Source organism: Ostrinia nubilalis, chromosome 30, assembly GCF_963855985.1.
Source record: "Ostrinia nubilalis chromosome 30, ilOstNubi1.1, whole genome shotgun sequence".
Lineage (NCBI taxonomy): Eukaryota > Metazoa > Arthropoda > Insecta > Lepidoptera > Crambidae > Ostrinia > Ostrinia nubilalis.
In genome coordinates, this window is record NC_087117.1 from 6,048,928 (window position 1) to 6,072,707 (window position 23,780).

The 23,780-nt window shown below is 36.8% G+C and overlaps 2 protein-coding genes and 1 long non-coding RNA gene across 3 annotated transcripts in view; 1 reads left to right on the plus strand and 2 right to left on the minus strand.

The window, feature by feature from the left end:
* Positions 1-2,812: 2,812 nt before the first annotated feature.
* LOC135086068 (uncharacterized) lies at positions 2,813-3,746 on the plus strand. The gene is made up of 2 exons (XR_010260284.1): positions 2,813-2,990; positions 3,349-3,746. It is a non-coding gene; the product is annotated as an uncharacterized LOC135086068 (long non-coding RNA).
* A 1,438-nt stretch (positions 3,747-5,184) lies between these two features.
* The window catches only part of LOC135085990 (protein hu-li tai shao), a 127,542-nt gene continuing 108,946 nt past the window's right edge, over positions 5,185-23,780 (minus strand). Inside the window, 3 exon segments of the mRNA XM_063980777.1 lie at positions 5,185-8,226; positions 9,137-9,279; positions 11,111-11,178. Of these exon segments, the coding sequence (XP_063836847.1) occupies positions 9,139-9,279; positions 11,111-11,178 (209 nt within the window). The 3' untranslated portion in view covers positions 5,185-8,226; positions 9,137-9,138.
* LOC135085872 (uncharacterized) lies at positions 15,535-19,243 on the minus strand. The gene has a single exon (XM_063980657.1). The coding sequence runs from the start codon at positions 19,241-19,243 to the stop codon at positions 16,004-16,006; it is 3,240 nt and encodes a 1,079-aa protein (XP_063836727.1). The 3' UTR covers positions 15,535-16,003.

The window sequence follows — 23,780 nt, forward strand, 5'->3', positions numbered from 1 at the left end:
GTAGGGTTAACACTGGGACGTGTAAAAGTGTTATTTTAAAGCCTATTTGCATAAATAAATTATAGTCTGGTCTGTGAGCACGTAGAATTTTGTCCAATGACCCCAAGCTACCCATCATTATCGCTCGCGCGTAATTATGTTGCTCGCACACTCACTGCGGGCGCGCGTCGCACAGTCGCGACAGCAATATAATTACGCGCGAACGATAAGCTTGGGGTCATTGGACAAAATTCTACGTTCTCACAGACCGGGCTTCATTTTTTTTTAGCTTTTATGACGTCACAGTGTGCGGGTGAGTGCGAGGGAATGTCGCATTCCAGCGTGGTGCGCAGTTAGCTTAATCGAGTTGTACTTTCTATAACAAATGTCAAGTCTGTCAAACTTCATACAAAAACACCGGTTAAAGTTAAGGTGATGCTTTTTTATTGAAAATAATTTTACAGTTTTTGGTGGTTTTGGCCTTATTGTTAGCTAGGAGATATATTTCCAATGTCTTGAGATGTCAGACGACAGGGCAGGGCACATACTACGCAGAACTGACGGCCGATGGGGCAGCAAGGTTCTGGAGTGGAGGTCGCGTACCGGAAAACGCAGCGTGGGACGTCCACCCACAAGGTGGACCGACGACATCATAAAGGTAGCAAGAAAGCGATGGACGCAGGCCGCTACCAACCGGGCAACATGGAAAGCATTGGGGGAGGCCTATGTTCAGCAGTGGACGTCCTATGGCTGAGATGATGAGATGTCAGACGACAGTGTAGTCAAACATCATCATATCATTTCAGCCACAGGACGCCCACTGCTGAACATAGGTCTCCCCCAATAATTTCTGTACTGACCGGTTGGTAGCCTAACATGATTTTGTCATAAAATGTTAAATGAAAAATTTACTTCACTTGACATTATAAAAATATCATGAGCTAAAACTATTTATACCTATTCGAATCTATAACGTTACTCCAGTGCCAACTGGTGAACGCACAGTTGTCATTGGCGCCAACTGCTGAACGCATAGTTGTCAGTGGTGCCCACTGTTGAACGCTTAGTTGTCATTGGCGCCAATTGGTGAACGCATAGTTATTAGTGCGCCAACTAGAAAACTTATTTTTTTGTGGCGCCAACTGGTATTCGTATAATCGAGTGGCGCCAAAAGCCTATTCTGTCGTCAAACGAAATCATTTGTGGGATATATCTTCTAGTAAAATATGGTGTATTTCACAAGCATTTTTATACAGGGTGTAGGTCGCTTAATTAGTTAAGTTTGAGAATATCTGAGTTGATCTCTAGAATGCTAAGTTTTTGAATTATTTCAAACATATACAGATATACAGGTGTCGCACGCAAACCATACAGGTTTTAGCCACTTTGGGTGTCACAAACTATTTGACGCTGACTGCTTGAGGTTTCTATGAAACTGTGACTTAATTCGCGCTAAGCGTTTCGCTAACTCTTTTATAATGCGAACAGCTAGGGACTGGAATTCGCTGCCTGCTGCTGTCTTTCCCGAAGACTATAATCCGGGCCTTTTCAAGACGAGAGTGAATAGGCACTTACAGGACAGATATGTACCATCCTAGACTGCATCTCACTTAACATCAGGTGCGATTGCCGTCAAATACCTGCCTTGTTCTGTATTAAAGAACAGCACATTTGAAAACTCGCTGACGTTTTGACGTTACAAAAACATCCTCACAAAAAGTTATACTGCCGCTGAGTTTTGCGCTATACGTATGTTTTTAACGTTTTACCAATGTTTTTACACGATTAAGTTTAAGTTGATTATGTATTTAGCAATATGTTGGTATAATATGGTGTATATTTTCGGGTTGTTGATTATTTGTAAAAAGCAAATAAATGATTAAGTTTTATTCGTTGGTTTCATTTCATTCATTTATTTACACTAAAATTAATACTTAAAGAGGGTTTCAATATTTGAATTAAACTAAATAAAATCAATACTAAAGTCCGGTCGCCAAGCACGTAGAATTTCGCTCACACACTCACAGCGGCCGCCCGTCGCAAAGTCTCAACAGCAATATAATTAGTATACTTATGCGAGCGATAAGGATGGGTAGCTTGGGGTCATTGGACGAAATTCTACGTGCTCGGCGACCGGACTTTAGTGGTTCCAAATCGGAACCAGCGATCCGGTATTGACGGTGGCGCCCCACTGTTAATGTCACTGATGGGACGGTTCGTTGTAATTGGTCAATAAATGCTTGTGGCTATGATAGTGGTGCCCCCCACTGGTGAGTGAGCGCTGAAGCTGTTAGGACTCGCATTTAATCAAAATCAAAAATATTTTATTCAATTTTGACAAATATTTTGGCCCTTATGAACGTCAAAAATAATAATATCATTATAACAACAATGTTAACAGCGTTGTTGTGTTCCGACAGTTAGAGGTAAGATAGCCAGCTCCTCCGTGGTTGAGGATTCCGGGTGAAGCTCGCTTCCACCTTCGGCCTGATCATCGCTTACCATCAGGTGAGATACAGGTCAAGAACTTCCTCGCTGTGGATAAAAAATAAATAAAAGGTAGCCCATAAGGGGCATTTTACACTCGTCAGTTGGCGCCACGATCTTCCCATTCGCCAGGGGCGCCAACTCAAGCGCTTATACTTTAGCTTTCTTTTTTATCACCGGTAAATTATTAGGTTCAATGCTATTTACCTACCGATTATTAAATTATATAAATCGAAAATTTAGATTTTTCACGAAAAAACATCCTGTATTTCTGTGTAATCTAAGAAGTATGAGTTTCATACTGCTTCCTTCAAATTCTTTTTGGTAAATAAATGAAAAGAACAAATTGACAGGACATTTGACAGAGGATTGGCAATCATCAAAATTTTTGTGTTAAAAATCTTGTTTTATTTCACAAAATTTTTAGAAAGAATCCAAATGACTGGTTAAAAGTTGAAATGATTCAACGAACGAAGAGTTGAAGCAGCAGTATGGACCACACTGCTGAGACTTACAGAGTAAAGGTGAGTTCCAATGCTCGTTATAAAACTATGATGTTGTCATCATCATCATCACCTTGGCAGTCCACTGCTGGACATAGGACGCCTCCAACATTTTGCTATCTTCTTTTCCGTCTTATTGTGGGCGTCCCTACATAGGAAACGTGACATGTAGCTTAATGGATCACGTGCTAAACTGTGCCAAAAGTCGCGGGTTCGATTCCCGCTCAGTCAGTTTGTGGCATCCAACTTCTTTAGCGATTTTTCGCAAGTCGTCACTAAATACTATATTATTATGTGATCCCCAGTGAGATAACAAATTACTTAGTGTTTTTGAAGGGTTTAAATATTCCTGCCTGATGATGATCTTCCATCGCCATAGGTCCACCGAGACGAATCAACTGTGCGATGCCGAGCCAAGAATTCCTCCTGCTGTATGGACGGCTGCCCGAAGCCGAAGAAGAAAAAGGGCTCCAAATGCAAGACCAAAAAGAACCCATCGCTGGACACCATCAAGAAATCCCTGAGCGTTAACTGCTGTGCATGTTGTTGTGTGTTAGCAGACTACATAAAAGAAGCCTGCAAGCTTATATGCTCTTGTTTGAACGAAAAACCGACAGAGACCAGAATCTGCGAGTTGTTCTCCCAATTGTTGGAACTATCCTGGTGTCTAGGTTCCGATTGTTGTCATTTGATCAAGCATTTGTTCAGATTTTTGTGCGTTTACAAGAAGTGATTTGGTCTCTCAAACTTTTTGTGGCAATAAAAGTTTGTGATGTAGTTGGCGTTTGATTTTGTAAAAAGTCCGGTCGCCGAGCACGTAGAATTTCGTCCAATGACCCCGAGCTACCCATCCTTATCGCTCGCGCTATTATATTTCTGCCGCGACTGTGCGACGGGTGGCCGCAGTGAATGTGCTCGGCGACCGTATTTTAGTTGACATTTGAGTTATTTACAACTCGGTGAAGTTAACTGCGCACCTGGCTGCCGTGACGTCACATCGACACAGGTACGGTAAGGGCGATGCGTGGTGTGCGGGAGTCGCATTCTCGCGAGTTGCGCAGTTAGCTCGATCGGTTTGTAGATTGAGCAATAACTTTATGGCACAATTTTAGCAAAAAATAATTTATTTTTTGTCCTACCCCCAAAAAAACACCACTTGCTAAGCAATTGTGACAGATTGAATTCTGCAAAATTATAGATGACCCACACTGAACTGTCCCACCAAACTCAATGACAGGGGGGCGCTACCATCGTTCAACTAAATGGTTTCCAACATGGCTAAAATCGGAACCAGCGATCCGGTATTGACGGTGGCGCCCCACTGTCAATGTCATGGATAGGACAGTTCAGTATTTTGGAAGTATACGTGAATGCGCGGTATACTTAGTCGTAATATAAAAAAAAATACGAAGCAGTTTGGTGTGTAATGTAAAAATGAAAGAATTGCACACGTACCTTTAGCTACTCGAGACTGCAGATGAAGCTGTAGACGCATACGCGCATACGTAGCACACATTTCTCACAGTACACTATACAAAGCACACAAGTCAATTTAAACCATTAATACTACAAAATATCACGTGAATTTAATAATTTTGCGGAGCGATCACCACCATCACCCCCGCCCCGGCGGTGGTCGTTCGAAAACTGACAACTGACGAACAGCGACATCTAGCAAGTCACTGCGGAAACTAGTGGCGCCGCCATATATCCGTCCACTTCTTTTAGTCATCCTTATTATGGATAGTTATTTTTAAAGTTTAGTTAAACTAAGTAATTTTAAGTTTTTATGTTTTTTTTTTTAATTTAATTGTATGTCCTAATAAATAAAATTGTAACTAAGAATAGAAATAGGAAACGCGTTTCATGCGTGAACTGTGGAGTCAAATCAAATCCTTTTTTATTTATAATAATATTAAAGAACATTCAATCTGATTTTACTCAATTAACTCTAAAATTAACAATAATTAAAATAATGACGTCATGTGCTTGTATTTTCATACAAACTGATTTTGACAGCTTGAAAAGTAAGTCAATTGATTGGTCAATACCTGAATTTATTTCATTTCATTTCTCAATTTGTTTTCCAATAAATGGAGATTTTATTTTTTTGGTTTTTGGTTGGTTTGCTTTAGAATCAATTAATATATCAAATAGTTTTCGTAAAAAAGAATAATATAGGTAAAATACTAGGAATTTAAAGAAAAGTCAACAATTAAAACTAATAATTTTTATTCAATTACAAATACATATATAGCAAAAATGCCGGTGTCATAATTTTAAAGATTACAAATAGGATCTTAAAAATAAATTCTCGAAATACGGGGCGCTTAAATCATTTACTATATAATAAAACATTCTGTTACAAAAACTTAACTACGTACGGACGTACGTATAATATACAACGCATGCATATTTTAATAAATAATAACATTATATATTTATTTTATTTAATCTATGCATGCTTTTAAAACAATTGATTGTAGAATAAAGTTACCAGTGCTAAAAAAACTTTAAAATTAATATTTTTGCGAAAAATTTAAACTTACGTTTATAAAAAAAATTATACACGAAAAAAATCTTATTCTCAATTTACGAGCACAGCAGCAAATCAAACTATGCACTGTAGCATCTTAATTAGTTGTAATTTTTGAACAAAAATGTGTAGCGTCATTTGCTGCTGTATTTATTACCTAAAGATCATAAGAATCTTGGAATACAGTATAGAATTCAAGACAAAAACAGTTTTTTTAAGCTACACCCCGTACTAACACGTTAATAAAAATCAACTTGTCATTTTAACAACTCTAGACTATTTCTAGGTAATGTCAAATTGATTGTAGGGCCCGGAGCTAAAAAAATAAAAGAAAATATATGTTTAAATTACAAATAAAAATGGACCCTACACAACAACCTCTGATTAAGCTGGGCGTCATGTCTCTGATCGTTTTTTCTTCATTTGATTTACATTTTTTTTACATTTCGCCCATAAAAATCAATTTAGTTGCCGAATAAAAAACCAAAAAAATGAAATAAGTTAAAAAATCTACAAACGTAGGCTAGCCGAATGAATCTTAACCTTACATAGAGTGCTAACATATATTATATTTTGTTTATCATTTAATAATTATATGTATACAGTCGGTCACACGATATTACATCGGGTAAGAAATAAAAAAATATGTAAAATCATAAGTTTTCGTGTAATACTGAAAACGTTAATATCATTAAGTGTTTTTCGATTTTTTTACGCTAAAAAAAATGGAAAAAAATGAAAGAAATACCGACGAAATCGTGTGATCGACCTTTCTTAATATTTTTAAAAGCACAAATGGCGATAGGGCCTTGTAAAATGGTCTCGGCCCGTAGAAGAAGCATTTCATGCCAGTAACACTAAAGAATGCACCAAAAGGCCATACTCTGGGATTTTGATGAGAAATTTTCATTGTACTTCCAAAGGCGAGGTGAAAATAACCTTCTTATGTTAGTAAATTGCTTAAGACTTATTTTGTGACATTAAAAAAATGAGAAAAAAAGAAATGAAGATTTTTTTGGATTAATTCGAAGCTGAAATTTAGTTTTATGGAACGACACAGTGTAAAATTATTGTCAAGTCATTTTAATGCTAATTTATAAAAAAAATGTACTGTCCCAACATTTCCCATCAAAACCCCACTTAACAGCATGTGAACTAAAATTAAAAATTAGTAGGTATTTGTGTAAAAAAATACAATTCCACATAAGACAGACCATGGCAAGTCGCGTGTTTAAAAAAATCGCCTTTTCCACTCATTTCAACGAAATAAATTAATTTCTGCAAATCTTAACTATTTTCATAGCACTAACACCTACGCTGTGGCGATTCAAGCGCCATCTATGAAACCGTAGCTACCCATTTACCGAAATAGGTGGGTAATTTTTGTATTACATTATTATATTTGTACGAATATCAATTTTGATGTTCAACACAACTAAAAAAGTATATTTCTTTCTTTCTTAGAATAATAAAAAGACAGGTATACATACATATTCTGTACCAAAAATAAAATAATATTGCAGTAATATTTATTTTAATTACGGTATTACAGTTAACATTTAGTGAACACTAAAACAAATTTAGTGGATCACCACTAAACTAAATCTAGTGGACACTAAACTAATTTTAGTTTCATTAAGTTAGAAATAAGATTTAGTTTCTCCAAACTAAAACTTGACACTGATTTTTCATTTTTAGTTTTTCCTTTTTCGTCTTTTTAGTCTCTAAGCAGAAAACAACTAATTTAGTTTTAGGCTTAGTGAACAATCAAACAATCGAGTTCATTTCACACAAAAACCATACGAAAAGACCTTTCAATACAAAGACTTTTAATAAAATTAAAGTAGGTAAATAATAAGTAGTGCAAAATATATGTACGTGTACGCACACACAGCGTTGTAAATACGCTCTCAACCAAATGTATTGGCTAATATTAAAAGAGAAAAATTAAGAAATGTAAATAAAAATATGTTCACTAAATGTCGCTAGTGGTCTGTTTTAGGTTTTTGCAAAGAACAGGCTAATGCATTTTAATATTAAAAATATATTTTGTCAAATATTTTTTATAATAAATTAGGAGTGGCGCAAAAAATATTCAATATTTCAAAAATATGCGTTTAAATAAAAAATAAACTTTACTGTTTTCATATTTTAAATGCAAATGTTTCAGGTATTGTATATCATATAAATATAATATTGTAATATCATACACACAGCTAAGAGACAGTTTTTGCGAATACAAGACACTACGGGGTCGATTTTACATTTGTTTTTGATATCGATCCAACATATTTTTTCATTTTTTTACATTTGAAATTGCATATTTTGCTATTTATTGCACACTTAAAAAGTAATTTAAAAAATGTAAATCGGGTGTTTTAATTAAAAATACATTGAATTGATTTCAAAATACAAATTAGATTTCTGCGCTTCACAACTCAAACACATCCTATCTCTAAAACAACCAAAATACATTTTAAAATAATTGGGTAAAAAACTACTAAAAAATTACCTTTTGGACAGTAATAAAGGAAGCTCAAAATAAGTCTTGGTGGTTGGCTGTACCGATTTTGATAAGACTTTTAACTGGTGTGAAAGAGATAGCATGCGATTGCCTATTAGCTCACTCTAAGCTTAGTACATCGAGGCGAACCGGAACCTTATTTATAAAATACAAGTAAAACTTGAAAGCGAGATGGCAGTGTGTGTTTGTAGTTATATCTGAAAAAAAAAAGAACAAAAATTATCAACAAGAATTTTCGATAAATTGACCAAAAAAATAATGATCAAAAATAGGGACTTGGATGTCACTAGTCACTACGTTGCAAAAAGTGTAGCACGGTGTGACGTCACGCGGAATAATTTCGTGAATTATTGACTTGATTCGCGAGCAAAAGTATGGAATCAATCTATTCGTTTTGAGAGATATTTAGAACTAAATGATTATGAAGATTAAATAAATAAAAATGGTATCAGTTTAAAGGTTATATTAAAAACTTTAACTTGATACCATAGATATAAGTATTGAATTCTTCAGATAATAACAAACTCGGAATTTAGAACAAAATACTGGAGGTTGATTTAATACTTTTGCTCGTAAATATATTACATTATTTATGTTTTTTAATATTTATTTATTGACTATTTTTTATTCATAAATTTATTATTATATTATTTATTCGTAAAACAATAGACTAGCTATTATTTTATTAATAAATAACCCCAAAAATCATTAAACTCACCTCTAGGCGGGAATGAATCCAAAAATCAGTACAACTCACCTCTAGGCGGGAATGAATCCAAAAATCAGTACAACTCACCTCTAGGCGGGAATGAATCCAAAAATCAGTACAACTCACCTCTAGGCGGGAATGATACCAAAAATCAGTAAACTCACCTCTAGGCGGGAATGAATCCAAAAATCAGTACAACTCACCTCTAGGCGGGAATGAATCCAAAAATCAGTACAACTCACCTCTAGGCGGGAATGAATCCAAAAATCAGTACAACTCACCTCTAGGCGGGAATGAATCCAAAAATCAGTACAACTCACCTCTAGGCGGGAATGAATCCAAAAATCAGTACAACTCACCTCTAGGCGGGAATGAATCCAAAAATCAGTACAACTCACCTCTAGGCGGGCTGTGGCGTGCTGGACTTGTCCTTCTTTTTCTCTTTCTTCTTCTTCAAGAAGGAGGGCGTTCTCAGGCCTTTCTTCTTTTTCTTATCTTTCTTAGGAGAGTCCTCCGTCGACACCTCCTTGGAGGGTGATCCCTGGACCACCAAAAAAACTTATTGAACTACCAATAGGTAAACGGACATTAGGGGCCATCCATAAAGTACGTCACACGAATTTCATGATTTTTTGACCCCCCCTCCGTCCTTGTCACAGGTGGTCACATTTCTGAGACCCCCCCCCCCCCTCCCTAGTGTGACGTAACATGTTTTGCAATTTCACATCGAAAAATTATTAAATTAACAGCAGTTCCGAAATTAGTTTTATTTCCATTTAAATTAAGTATTTTTTTTTATGAAATCAATATTATCTAAATATATAAAAGGAGAAACTGACTGACTGACTGACAGATCAACGCACAGCCTAAACGGCTAAACGTAGGCACTTGAAATTTGGAAGGGACGTAGCTTAGGTACCGTAGAGGTGCACTAAGAAAGGAATTCCCGAAATTCCCACGGGAACGGGAATTAGCGGGAAAAACGGGATTCACGCGTACGAAGTCGCGGGCGGCCGCTAGTATCAAATATTTGAAACAATTGAAATGTGATGTCACGAAACTTAGGACCCCTCCCACCCCTTGTCACACCATGTCACACTTTGTCAACCCCCTCCCTCCCTCTTTACGTGTGACGTACTTTATGGATGACCCCTTATCAGTCAATGAGTCCCGGCTTCTACCAAGGCGGAGCAGAGCGGAGAAGTGTTTTGAATAACCAATCAGATTTCATTAATTCACTTAGGTATAACTTTTTATTGTTATCCAATTTTCTAGCAAAAAAATCGCGATATTGCGATGTAAAACGGAACAACCCCATCTATTGGTCGCCGGCACACAACTAAACATATTCAAAATTTCAAATTCTGTATGTAGGCCTGTTGAGGAGAAAAACTCTGGAGCCGATTTGGTAAAGTTGTATTTGTACTACACGCAGTAGATGTTGCTTTCACATATTCAATTCTTTCAGGGTTTTAGACCAGGTTTCCACCAAGGCAGAGCAGTGAAATTTTTTGAATAACCAATCAGATTCCATTGTATGCACATCTCCACTCAACTCCGCTTCGGTCGAAATGGCTCGCGCGGAAAAGAGTGTTTTCTATAGAATTTGACAGCGGCGGCGGCGGCGCTCATAGATAGCAATAGACTGACAGCTACGCACAGCTCACATATCTCTTGTCTCGCTTCCTCTCCGCTCCGCTTTGGTGGAAATAGCGGTCTATTCCACTTTGATCACCTGGCTTTGATGACCCAGGTGATCAAAGTCCACTTCCAGCGACAATTTAGTGTCCTTTGATCACCCACGGATATGATGCCCTGGGTGATCAAAGTGGACTCCAGTTAAATTATTATTTTAGTGTCCTTTGATCACCTACATACAAATCACACCTCCTCTTATACTTAATGTACGGACAAACATTGTTTAGGTAAGTAACGCTTTAAAATATAAAAAAAAATTAAACTGTAAAAACCACAGATATGGAACATATTAAGAAAATGTTAGTACTTACCGTGTCTATTCAGAGGAGGTGTGATTTGTATGTAGGTGATCAAATGACACTAAAATAATAATTTAACTGGAGTCCACTTTGATCACCCAGGGCACATATCCGTGGATGATCAAAGGACACTAAATTGTCGCTGGAAGTAGACTTTGATCATCTGGGTCATCAAAGCCAGGTGATCAAAGTGGAATAGACCGAAATAGCATGCTAGCTTCGCCGCACATCTCTCGTCTTCGCACCGCTCCGCTTTAGTGGAAACTGGGCCTTACATACGCCCTAAAACAGCCTACACCACTCCACTACTACAGGAACTACAGTCAAACGCTACCTGTAGGGATATAATAGTTTTTTTATTTGATTTTGCCTCACCTCTTTACTGCTATGCGAAAATGTGCTCTGGTGCGCATCCGAGTGATCCCCGTTGACAGTGTGCTCGCCTATGGAAAACCGGGTAAGTCAGAAACACGAAAAATAGTTTGCAATAATGGTACAACTCAGAAATTTGAGAAATTGGCATTATCAATTTACAAGATCAATCTATAATATAATGTAGTCTATCTTAAAATAAAAGCACTAGTTTAATTTAAAAGAATAACACCTAATGGTTGAAATCCAAAAGTACAAAAAGGTTTTTCTCTGTTCAAAAAAATTACGGGGTAAACGAAATTTCGAATAATTTAAATCTATTAAAAAAATTTAAATGGCTCTAAAATGTATAAACAAATATTAATTCTTCTACTATCTGTAATATTATCTGGCTATTGAAAAAAGTAAGTTTGAACTAAAACCATAATCCTCCTTCTAGCTCAGTCGGGTAAAAATAAAGATATTGTGCTATTTATTTCACACTGGTAAGTAAGATTAGTTGTAAAATTAGCCAAAAAAGGGTGTGAAAAAACCAGAACGTGCTAGAAAACGTGCAAAAAAAAGTGACTTACCCCGCAAAGTAAAGCTTCTCCCCCGGATCCACTTGAAAGCTTCGCATGCAAGCCACAGGCACGGTAGTGCGAGGCCAAGTTACACAAGTGCAAGCATTTATATCATTGATCTACACCAATAGTAAAAAGGTGCGTACGCAAAATTTTGTACAAGACACTGAGTTATTAGTAAATAACTTTTTTATTGATTAAGATTTTCATTATAGTCACCCGGTGTTTTTTCCCAAATATAAAAATTATACACCTCGTGACGTCATTTCACTCGTTAAAACATGTGCTGTAACGCTCAGTTATACAAGTAAATGCATTTTTTTTTTGTTTTTGTTTTCACAGATCAAGATGTACCATTACTCTAAATTAATTAATTATTAACTGAAATGTATAATATTCTCCATAATATTGAATGATACAAAGTATCTCTGGAACGCTGTGTTCACGAAAGTTTTGAAGGGAAAGAGCACTATTTTATTTTTCTCCGCTTTGGATTTGTATTTGAATTCAATTCATTTGTAGATCAATGATGTTAAATGTACGATTGATGTTAGTTATCACAAAAAGCACAAACATAGAACTAAGTTTAAAAACTAAATTTTACTATTAAAAGAAAAAAAGAAAGAAAAAAAATATTTGGCTAATTTTATTGTTGAAGTGTATTTAAAAAAAACTTAGTTCTACGTTTTTAATAGAGATAAAAAACGTAATAAATAACACAAAAAATATTAAAAATAGTTTAATACCACAAACATTCTTACAATAAGCACAAACAAAACATGTAGCAAGCGTTACATACAAACCGACGTTATAATTGAAGTTTTATGTATTAATGAAAGAAGTAAACCCCGCACTATGAAGACACCAAACTTTCAATATACGCAAAGCTTCTTTAATTATTTTAAAAGGTATTTCAATATTTAGAAGAATAACAGGTTTGAAAGATATTTAAAGGTATAGGTCCAGCAATTAAATCGGTAAGTGCCTGAGGTATGAGAGCGGCACGGGAGGGGTGACATTGATATATCGTGACGTGCCAAAGTATACAGGGTGGAAACGATAAGTGATCTCACTCGATTATTTCTAAACTATACAAGATATCAAAAAACTAATTACTGATCCTGAAAGTGCTTCACGAGTTCTATCAAACGGTACCAATAATCGGTTACATAATAAACTGGATCTATCCGAAAATTCAATGTTTCTAGCCTCCATACATTTGGTAAAGCCACAAATTATTGAATACTACACAAGATATCGTAAAACTGGTTACTGATCCTAAAAGTGCTTCACGAGCTCTATCCAACGGTATCAACAATAGGTTACAGAATAAACTGGATCTATCCAAAAATTCAATGTTTCCATTTTCCATACATTTAGTACTACCACAGTCATGGCACTCATTTCTTGATAATTATTATAGCAAGTAAAGCCTAAAACTAATGTTTTCCATAAATAATTTTAAATAAGAATGCAAATTATGAGTTTATTTTAAGTTTATTATTTAATTTTTTAAAAATACATTTATAACCGATTGAGTCCCAGACGGCATTAATTAATGTCATAACAATTGATTATCTATTGTGTCTAGATTCGCGGAGCTTGAAGGATTAATATTGTGTGGTTGGCATACATTTAGTATGGAAGCTGGAAACATTGAATTTTCGGATAGTTCCAGTTTATTCTGTAACCTATTATTGGTACCATTTGAAAGAGCTCGTGAAATACTTTCAGAATCAGTAACCAGTTTTTCGATATCTTGTATAGTTTAGAAATAATCTAGTGAGATCACTTAACGTTTCCACCCTGTATTATTTAGTCACGATAGCCGAACGGTGAAAGGGTCAAACTGGCCGACTCGAGATCCGAGGAACGCGGGTTCGAATCCCACCGTCGCTCGACTATTGTGGTGAGCCCACTCGTAACACAAGCTTATTTAGCTTACCACGAGGGGCTAATGGGACTATTAGTAATTTGGGCAATACAAATTGGTAATAATCTTTAAAAAAAATATGAAGGAAATCTGACGTCTCGCTGACGTTTGACGTAACAAAAACGCCGCTCCCATACCTCAGACACTGAGTTAAGCACTAAACCTATAGCATACCAAAATGTCATTTCATAGTACAGGTTTTATGACATGCAAATAAATTATAGAGTGCTAAAAAGAGCATAGTTAATTGATAAAAAAATAATTACATAGAGTGACAAAAGGACATTTATAAAGCCTGGTCCGTGAGCACGTAGAATCCCGTCCAATGACCCCAAGCTACTCATCCCTCACACTCACTGCGGGCGCGCGTCGCACAGTCGCGACAGCAATATAATTACGCGCGAGCGATAGGGATGGGTAGCTTGGGGTCATTGGACGGGATTCTACGTGCTCACGGACCAGGCTTTAGATATAGCGATTAACTGACAGAGCATACAGATCTGAAGTCTCGCTGACATTTAAGAGAGATTTTAGAGAGAATTACTAGGCTCTAACTTCTGACATCTTTCGGTTGATCTAGGGTGGTCATCCTCTCTCCTAATTGCCGTGCCCTACAGGGCCCATAATGTTCTAATTTTAAGTACATAATGGATGCAATAAAATATTGAGTATTAAGATGCCAGAGGGGCGTTGTCTGTGCGGTGCGTTAGCTGTGCGTCGACTGAGCGGTGACGCTCCGTCGTTCTACATATAAAACTGAACGATATGCCATACGATGCGTTGAAATGACGGACGGCGACGCAACGCACGCGCAACGCAAAAGGAGAGGAGGGAGACGAGGCGGGGAAGGGAGATGCGTTGAAACAACGGAGCGGCAACGCAGTATTAATTGCATATTGAAGGTGACAGTTGTTGCGTATTTAAATTATCGTCAAAATGAGCGCGGAAGATATTGATTTAGATTATCATAACTCATTAGTACAAGAAAGACCGCTTTTATGGGATAAATTACACTGAGATATCCTACACCAGCGGTTCCCGAATGGTGGTCCGCGGAACCCTGGGGTTCCGTGGAAAGGCCGCAAGGGTTCCGTAAAAAATATTATCCCACGTTTCGTGACCGACGTTGTTCGCTCGCACCGACTTGTTTACGAGGGTTCCGCTAGGAAAAGTATAATCAATTAGGGTTCCTTGGCAAAAAACAATTGGGAAACCCTGTCGTACACCAACGCTGCGACGTCGGAAATAGCTACGTTGACGCATCGCCGACGTAGCGCTCGTGTGGCAGTTACTGCGTTGAAATGCTTGCGTTGCGATAACGCGTCGCAGCCGCAACGCTCGTGTGGCACCTCTCTTACGTAATAAAAAACACCCTCCCGTGTCGTTATCATACCTCAGGCACTCAGTTAAGCGCTACAGCTATAGTAAGCATTTACATTGTTAAATTTTAAACACATGATATCAATGGAAAATTAATAGTACAGAAGACTGCAAATCAAGCTATACAATATAGCATTTTATGTTGAAGCAATAAGAGCTATCGTGTCATCCACGAAAACGCGCCCCACCATTCTTCCGCTAATGTTTGAGTGTTATCGGTACACGCTAAATGATCCATGAGTGCACACGCACACTACAATAATGCCGCTCGGATCGCTCGGATCAAAATCCCCGCACCCCGCGCGACCGAGACCAAACATTGCTGGGGCGCGTCCGAGTGGATGAAACTATCTATATTTTGCGACAAAAATATTATAGCTGATGTATTGTCGCTGTACAGTCACTGGCAAAAAATTCGTGATATCCAAAGTGGCCAAAGAGTTGACAACACAACCTTATTCCAATTATTGTAACAAAGACGTGTTGAGACTTTTTGGCTACTTTGGGTGTCACGAACTATTTGAAGATGACTGCTATGTCCAATAGTAATAGCTCACAGAAAAAATGGAAGAGTTATTCTAAGCATGTACAAAAAAAACAATACAAACACAAATGTAAACGAACTTAACACAAAAACAGACATTCCCTAAAAATAGCTAAAAAATGAGTTGATACACTATTCCACGCATTGAACAGAGGTACTTAAAAATGTTTTAATATAGAAATGTTGAACGCCAATTTTTTAATACTAATACTTCCTAAATAAATGAATGGTTAAAAAAACTTACAGTAATATATTGTTTTAAACACCCCATAGAGATATTTTTATTATTTATGCCCATAAAGGGCACACAATATCGTCTTAAATAACAAACTGAAATACATAGACAAAGTGAAAACTGCGATGGCTTCGCTGTCTCCTTTGAACTACAATTTCGCTATGAGAAGCGATCGCGACATCCTAGTGAGTGCAAATACGATAGCACTTATTTCGACGAAATTATGCAATATTGAAATATTTCAATAGCTATTATCTAGTTTTGTAGCCTCCAAATCGCTCGGATCGAAACTCTCTGACATTCTAAACTTCGATATAATTCTATAAAACAACGAATCATCAATCGGAGGCCAACTCGAATACTTCCTCGACCTCTTCAAATCTCTGGAATCGTACAGCAATCGCTTCTGATTCGATTCCGTCTCGATTTTCGAATCGAGATTCGATTCGCAAGTATTATAGTCTGTATTGCTAGCGCATGCTGTTGTGAAGCTATCAGTCGTGAACTGGCTATCATTGTATTTTTCTTGCAAGACACCGGATCTTTTATACCCTTCAAAATCTTCATCATCGTTTACGCTAACGAAGCTAGCGACTTTATTGTCGTCAAATTGTCTACTGTACCTCTTGACAGGTGTCATTTCTGTCAAACTATTGTCGAAAGACAGCCAGTATTTGATGCCGCCGCTATGTTCGGTTTGCGACATCGAAATCACGGGTGCTTTTTTGACGAATGGAGAACCTAAAATTGTGTCGTCTTTTTCGTATAGTACGCTCAAATCGTCGCCAGCGAAATTTGTGCTATTGTTTCTTATTGGAGATTCGGTGCACGATTCAAATGCTTTGCTTTCTCTGTTAGGAGACGAACATCTACTGTATTGATCTTCAAAAAAAGCTGTGTTCATATCTGACTTAGAATCCATGACAAAAGTTTCGTTTAGGAAATTTTCTGCGTCCGCTATTTGGTTTATTCTTATACGCTGTTCTTCGGTTTCGGTGTCGTTTGTAATGTATGGGATTTCGGATTCATCATTCATTGATGAATTACAATCTGTATCATCGGGGTCTTCATGGTAATTGTAATTATCATGCTCCTCACACAAGTACGTCTTGTCAGTAGCACTTTTTTCAGTAACATAAGTTATATTAAAATCAATTCCATTGTACAGTTCACTTTCATTATCAACCTTAACGTCATGCGAGAAGCGATCACTTTCCATTAGCAGTTTATCATTATTGAGACAGGTTTCTAAATCATTTGCATCTTGTAGGTTACTTTCAGTTAAAACATCTTGATTAACTGTTTGTGTGCTTTCAACTTCTGCTTCCGAAATAGCCAAATCTGTGTTTATACCATCATCGTCCCATAAAGGTATGGCAGTCAACAAAATATCTTCTGAATCTACAACTGTAACAACTTTTTTAGTATCTTTTTTAGCCTTATTCTTTTTGGTGCAAGCGAAAAATGCCGCATTAAAAACATAGTAAATTATCGCTTCTACAATTTTATTCGTTTGGTTAATTTCTAACTCGCTATTTTCAGTGGATACAGTCTCGTTTAGACAAACATTCGTTTCTATGTCATCAATTATCTTTTTTATTGAGAAGAACTCAGAACTTGAGTCAGAAGACTTCGTGTCCGAATTTTCTGATTCCACACTTTCTCTAACTTCAACGTTTTCAACTATGCTTTCAATATTATTATTATTAATAGCATCAATTTCGAATTCAGTCCTGATTACTCTATTTTCGACGTTATTAAAGAATTCTTCCTCTTTATTATTATTATAATCAATCCTGTTCAAAATGGAAGCAATGATATCTGAGATCACCTCCAATTTCTCAAATTCTACCGTCGAATCAAAGCTCAATACTTCAACACCAGAACTGACGCTGTAAAGACTGGATCTGACGTCTTTATTATCATTGAAATTAGGGTTATATTGCACTGTAGTGGTGCTCGCAGCCTCACTCGCCAAAATGTCGAAAATATCGTCGTATACACTCTCTATGACTTCATCTTCCACGGTTTCTGTTTCTTTATAAGCATCTATGGCAGTCTGAATTATATTTGTCGAAATAATCTCCAAATCGTTAGTAGTTATGTCAGATTCTTCGTCATTGATAAAGTATTCTTGTTTCACGTATTCCGTTTCAAGCATTTCCGTTGTTATTTTAATTTCGCTGGTAACACCGATTTCGTCTTTCAATTCGACGGCTGACACTGCTTTAGTTATTACATCTTCAATGATATTACTGACATTATTTACTGGACCTTTTTCTTTATCTACAGAATTATTAGAATCGTCGTAAGAACTTTTGGACTCTTCCAAAATTGGCTCCAAGATTGTTGCGTTACTTTTAGCAATATCTCGCCTTTTTTGCGGCGACTTTTTCGGGCTATCTTCTTTCTTCGCGTAGTCGTCGCAGTAAAAATTAATAGGAACGGAATAATCTCTAATATCCTTTTCTACGAGGTCTTTCACTGGACTCTCATACACCGCTTCCTCAAAATCCAGCTCATCAGTAAAGCTGTGGTATTCTCCTTCTATTGACTCCACAGTATTGTTATTTACTTCATCTATTTCTCTATGCTCTTCTACTTGAACACACTCAGCCCTATACACGTCATCTTCATAGACAACATCATTTTTCTTATCTTCAGTCAGCGTATCATCAATTTTCTCCTTTTCCGGAGAATCTTTCTCGATTATAGTCTCATTTTGGGACGAGAAACTGTTTCCTAGTTCGCCTAAATAGTTGTCTTCGTTGAATTCCTGACTTTCGACGAACTCCTCTTCCACTTTAGCCACTTTGAACACTGGGACGACTTTTTCTTCGACTTTAACCACGTTTATATTGGTCGCTTCCTCGATACACTTTTGGGGGATGTCATCGACGGAGAAGTACAACGAATGGCGTAATTTTTTGTTCTCTCTAATTTCCCACGCGTAAGAATTGTTGGTAGCGCCACAAGAGCGACATCTAGGTAAATGATAATGCGTCGGTTCTGGGTATTTGACATAATTATTGACAAAACCACTATGTGACCTTGTTCTGTACAACTTGGTAAGTTCAGAAACCCTTTGCCTTGGCAGAGACCTGGTTTTAAAGGCGTATTCTGACTTGCATCGTCCGTCCCACTCTATGGAGGGTATAGAATACAGACTTGATCTAGAACTAGCATTGCATTGAAGATCTAAAGTTTCAACCTTAACTTCGTCTGAGATTTTGAGTTTGTTATTAAGACTGATTTTGCATTTGGGGTGTTTTTTGGCGTTTTTTTCGGGGGATTCGTACTTTTTTAAAGCGTTTTCGAAGTTGGCATTGCGTGAATAGTCGTGGTAGGATCGTTTGTGCGACGAGAACGCGTCGTGGCGGCTTCTAGCGTGCGTTAGGCCTGCAAACGTGTTGTGGGTTAGCGAGCAAGCGGTACGTGCAAGGATAAGGTATGGATTATTTTTGAACCATGAATTCACCATCTAGTTTCTGATTTTCAAATGATTGAGTATCGAGTCACTTGTAGAAGAAACTAATGATTCTGTATTATCAATAGCTATAGACGAATAAGTATAGATAGTGTAATAAATTTATTAGACTCCAATATTTACAGAAGAATATTGGGGCTAAGATAGGGCTATTACAAGTGAATATACATGGTTCCTTATTAGCTCTTGTCGTTAACTTTTTTGGAAAAATAAATGTTTTCAATAGATACACATATAATATGTTAATGTTATACGGCACATATGATAAGCAATATGTAAATGTATGTATATCGATGATGTATTTGATAACGGCACAACAATACAAGAACACCAAGGGATAGGATACAAATTGTAGCTTCATACAACACAATGCGTAGTAACATCAATAACATGTAGCGTAACATCAACGTTGACCTAAGACGAACACAATCGATATTTTGTAGCCACGGACTGATTGTTCAAGTAAAACTAACCACAAATAGCTCCAAACTATACAATATCATGAAACAAACAATAACATATAGGGACATTATGGTAAGCTGAACACAAACAAATATTTCGTAGAGACGGACTTAATTCTCTTATAAAACCAACGACAAAGACCTAAGTAATGACAAAAAGACACACGACAACACAATGCGTAATTAATAACATCAATAACATGTTACAATAACATATTATAGTGTAACATCTCAACGTTGAGCTAAGACGAACAATTGAATATTTTGCAGCGACGGATTTATATTTAAGTAAAACAAAGACCCAACGTAATATCAACAAGATATACCATAACATTATTAACAATAACATATAGCGTAACATTTTAACATTGAGCTAAGAACATAATCAAATATTTCACAGCGACGTACTCAATATTAGAGTAAAACCAACGACAAACCCAACGTAGTATTGTCAAGATGGACAATAAAATTAACAATAACATATAGTGTAACATTGAAAGACGAACACAATCAAGTATCACAGCGACAGACTTATATTCGAGTAAAAAGTCAACGACAGAACAACCAAAAGACGTTATGACAAGACATACCTACACTATAACCCACAACCTGACACATAACCAAAAGGACCTCAAAAAACACGGCGTATAATTGGCGGACTTAATCACAGCATCCTCTACCAGACATTTCCCTTCCCCCTACCTTTAACGACCACGCGTTGAACTGCGGCGACCTGTTGCGACCTGACCACCACTTCTTTGGTCGGCGGCGGCGCGCTTGACACCGACGAATCAAGGAAGACCTCGTCGTCTGATAACAGGTTCGGATCGCGTGGTGCTTGATGTTAAATAATAAGGAAATTATCGAACAATGACGTCAAATATGAATATTGAAGAACGTATTTTAAGGCCCGTATTCACAAACGACGCTTAAGTGTAGCAAAAAATCGAACGCACAGCGTTGAATAGAGCTCTGTTCATGTGTGACCCTGTGCGTCCGCGCGCACTGTGAGATCTCTGTCAAGGACAGGATTTAAAAAGAAATTAGAAAGGAAAAAATAAAGATGTCACTTTCGAACAAACGAAACGCAATACGGCTTTCATTTTGCTCTGTTCGTATTATAACGAATTATGAAGAGAATCAATCTCATAGTAATGTTTGTGAATACGGGCGTAACAATCACAAAAGAGATTAGAATAGAAACAAAATATAAATACTTAATAGAAGAACGATATGGAAGAAGTATTAGAATAGGAAAGCAGATGAGAAAAGAGCTATGACAGAAACAAAAAGCATGACAAAGACTGAATGAGATATAAATAATCATGAAACGGTAAGTGACGTTATACGCCAACGAAAATCGTTGGTACAGCCTATGCGATAAATGAAGAAAGTAGATACATTGCTCTGTCTAGAAATCAAGTTAGACATAAGTTGCACCTGTCAAGAACTAACAATCTCCTCGTCGCCACTGAATTCTAAAAATAACGAACAACGCCCTAAATTAAAGGGATAACTGCAAACACTGTTAAAATCTTAAATACTTTACACTCAATCTTAAAATACTCTGACATCAACAAAGAAAGCCGAACTAAAAATTCTTTATGAACATCCATAACACCAAAATATTATTACATACTCGCAAGCAAAAGTATGGAATCAAATAAGAGGTGTTTGCTTCGAGAGATTTTAGAAACTAAATGACTAGGTATGTCTGTATCTATAGTATCAGTTTAAAGTTTAAAATAAACTTTAAAATGGTACCATTTATATTAATCTCCATTAATCATTTACTTCTTAAGATCTCTCGGAACAAATAAATTATTCCTACTTTTGCTTCAGAGTGTATAATGTAAATATAATAATATCGTCAACATACACAGCCGAGCCTAACACCACACCGAACCTCACCTCTGATGGGACCTCGGACCACAACCACGGGCGCCGGAGACGCGGTGCCGGAAGACAGGAACACTTCATCATCAGGCAACAGGTTCGGATCCGGTTGTGCCACTTCTTGGTGTTAGTAAACAATGGGGATTTGATGGAAGCCGTAAGGTAGATCTAACCAGTTGTGTATTGTTTTTGTACATAAATATACATTTATATGCTCGTGGTAATTATAATGTTTGACTTATGTGTGTTTTAGATTTATGTATAATGTGAAGATAGAAAGAAAAGTGTAAGATATTATGCAGAGAAATAAAAAAAACGTGTATGAAATGTTAGAAATCCACACCTTATTAGTAAAAGTACAATTAGAGATAATGACAATACGAACATTCTATAGTATATTTCAACATAAATTTCAATTACAAAAATAATATCTATAGGATATTCGTATTGCCAAGGTTATTAAAATTAGTGAATAAGAAGAAAACAAAAAATCGTGCATAAAATGCAACTTGCTATACGAAAACTTTGAACACATATTTTGTAACTGAAACACACATTTATTGTTAACTACAATAGAACAGAATTCGTATATTTGGAAAATCATCCTGTACTTTTTTAGACTAAATTAAGTAAAATATGAGTTAACTATAATAAGAAAGTAATGTAATTTTATGTTTTACTATTATGACCATTCCACCACCTTCAAAACTTAGAAGGTGACCGACATTATAAGAAAGAGATAATTGTACAAAATATGTGTTCATGAATATAATAATTATTAAATAATAATAACAAAACCAACCTTTAGTCCTGTCCGCGTGAGCGCGTTCGGCGTTCAGGAACTCATCTACAAAACCGTACCTTGTTATGGCAACACATGCGCTACTGTACAAGATTGAACAATGATAGTGGCAACACTGAGGCTTTGAAAAAAATTCTTTCGTTCGTTCGTTCCAGCTGAAAGACGTCTGCTGGACAAAGGTCTCCCCCAAGGATTTCCACAAAGACCGGTCCTGCACCTCCCGCGACCTTCACCAGATCGTCGGTCCACCTAGTGGGAGGCCTGCCCACGCTACGTCTTCCGGCTCGTGGTCGCCACTCAAGAACTTTCCTGCCGCAGTAGCCATCAGCTTTACGAGCTATGTGCCTACTGCCACTTGATTTTAGCGATTCTGCGGGCTATGTCAGTCACTTTGGTTCTCCTGCGGATCTCCTCATTTCTGATTCGATCACGCAGGGAAACCAAAATTTACCCAATATGATTTTGATTTCGGTTGGTATTATTTATCGCGCAAAGAAAGTTGGAGTGGAGGTCACGTACCAGAAAGCACAACGTCGTCGTCCACCCACAAGGTGGACCGACCTCATAAAGGTAGCAGGAAGGAGCTGGATGCAGGCCGCTACCAACCACCCATTATGGAAATCATTAGGGGAGGCCTATGTTCAGCAGTGGACGTCCTGTGGCTAAATGATGATAATGAACGAGGTATCTGTATATTTGTTTACCATTATCATTGTTTTTACTCACACAGTATAATTTGTTATAGTCGACACAAAAAAACATCGTAAAAAATAGTTTACGATGACAAAAAAGAGATGGGAGATTAAAAACAAATTAATTTAATTAAAAATGTGTCGACTACGCATCATTCATTGATTTTTTTTAAATTAGTAAATCAACTAACTACTTTTTAAAACTCAAAAACAAAATGCATCCAAATGCAAGACCAATTTTGATATCAAGAAAATCACATGCCAAAAAGTTTTATAGTATGGATGCATATCAAATATCAAACTACTCATAAAGTTCCGGACAGTTTTCTCTCGGATATCGATATGTTACAGTCAAAACTTATGATCGGTCAAAACCACTTTTGACTGCAAAAGTAAGTCAAGTGATTTTGACTGATGCCCTTGGTCAATATCACTTTTGAGTGATTTTTTCAGTTAAAAGTGGTTTGCCAAAACCAAGCGGTGGTCAAAACCAAGGACGTTAGTCAAAATCACTTTTGAGTAGAAAAAAATCTGTCAAAGTCAAAATTTCTTTATTTGTTTAGACTAATAAATAGTTCATACAAATCGACATTTTGCTCTTAAGGAGCCTCTACATGTCTCATAATCTTTTTACCCTACCAGCGCTTCGAGACCAACATTTGGCAAGTGCTGAGAAGAAG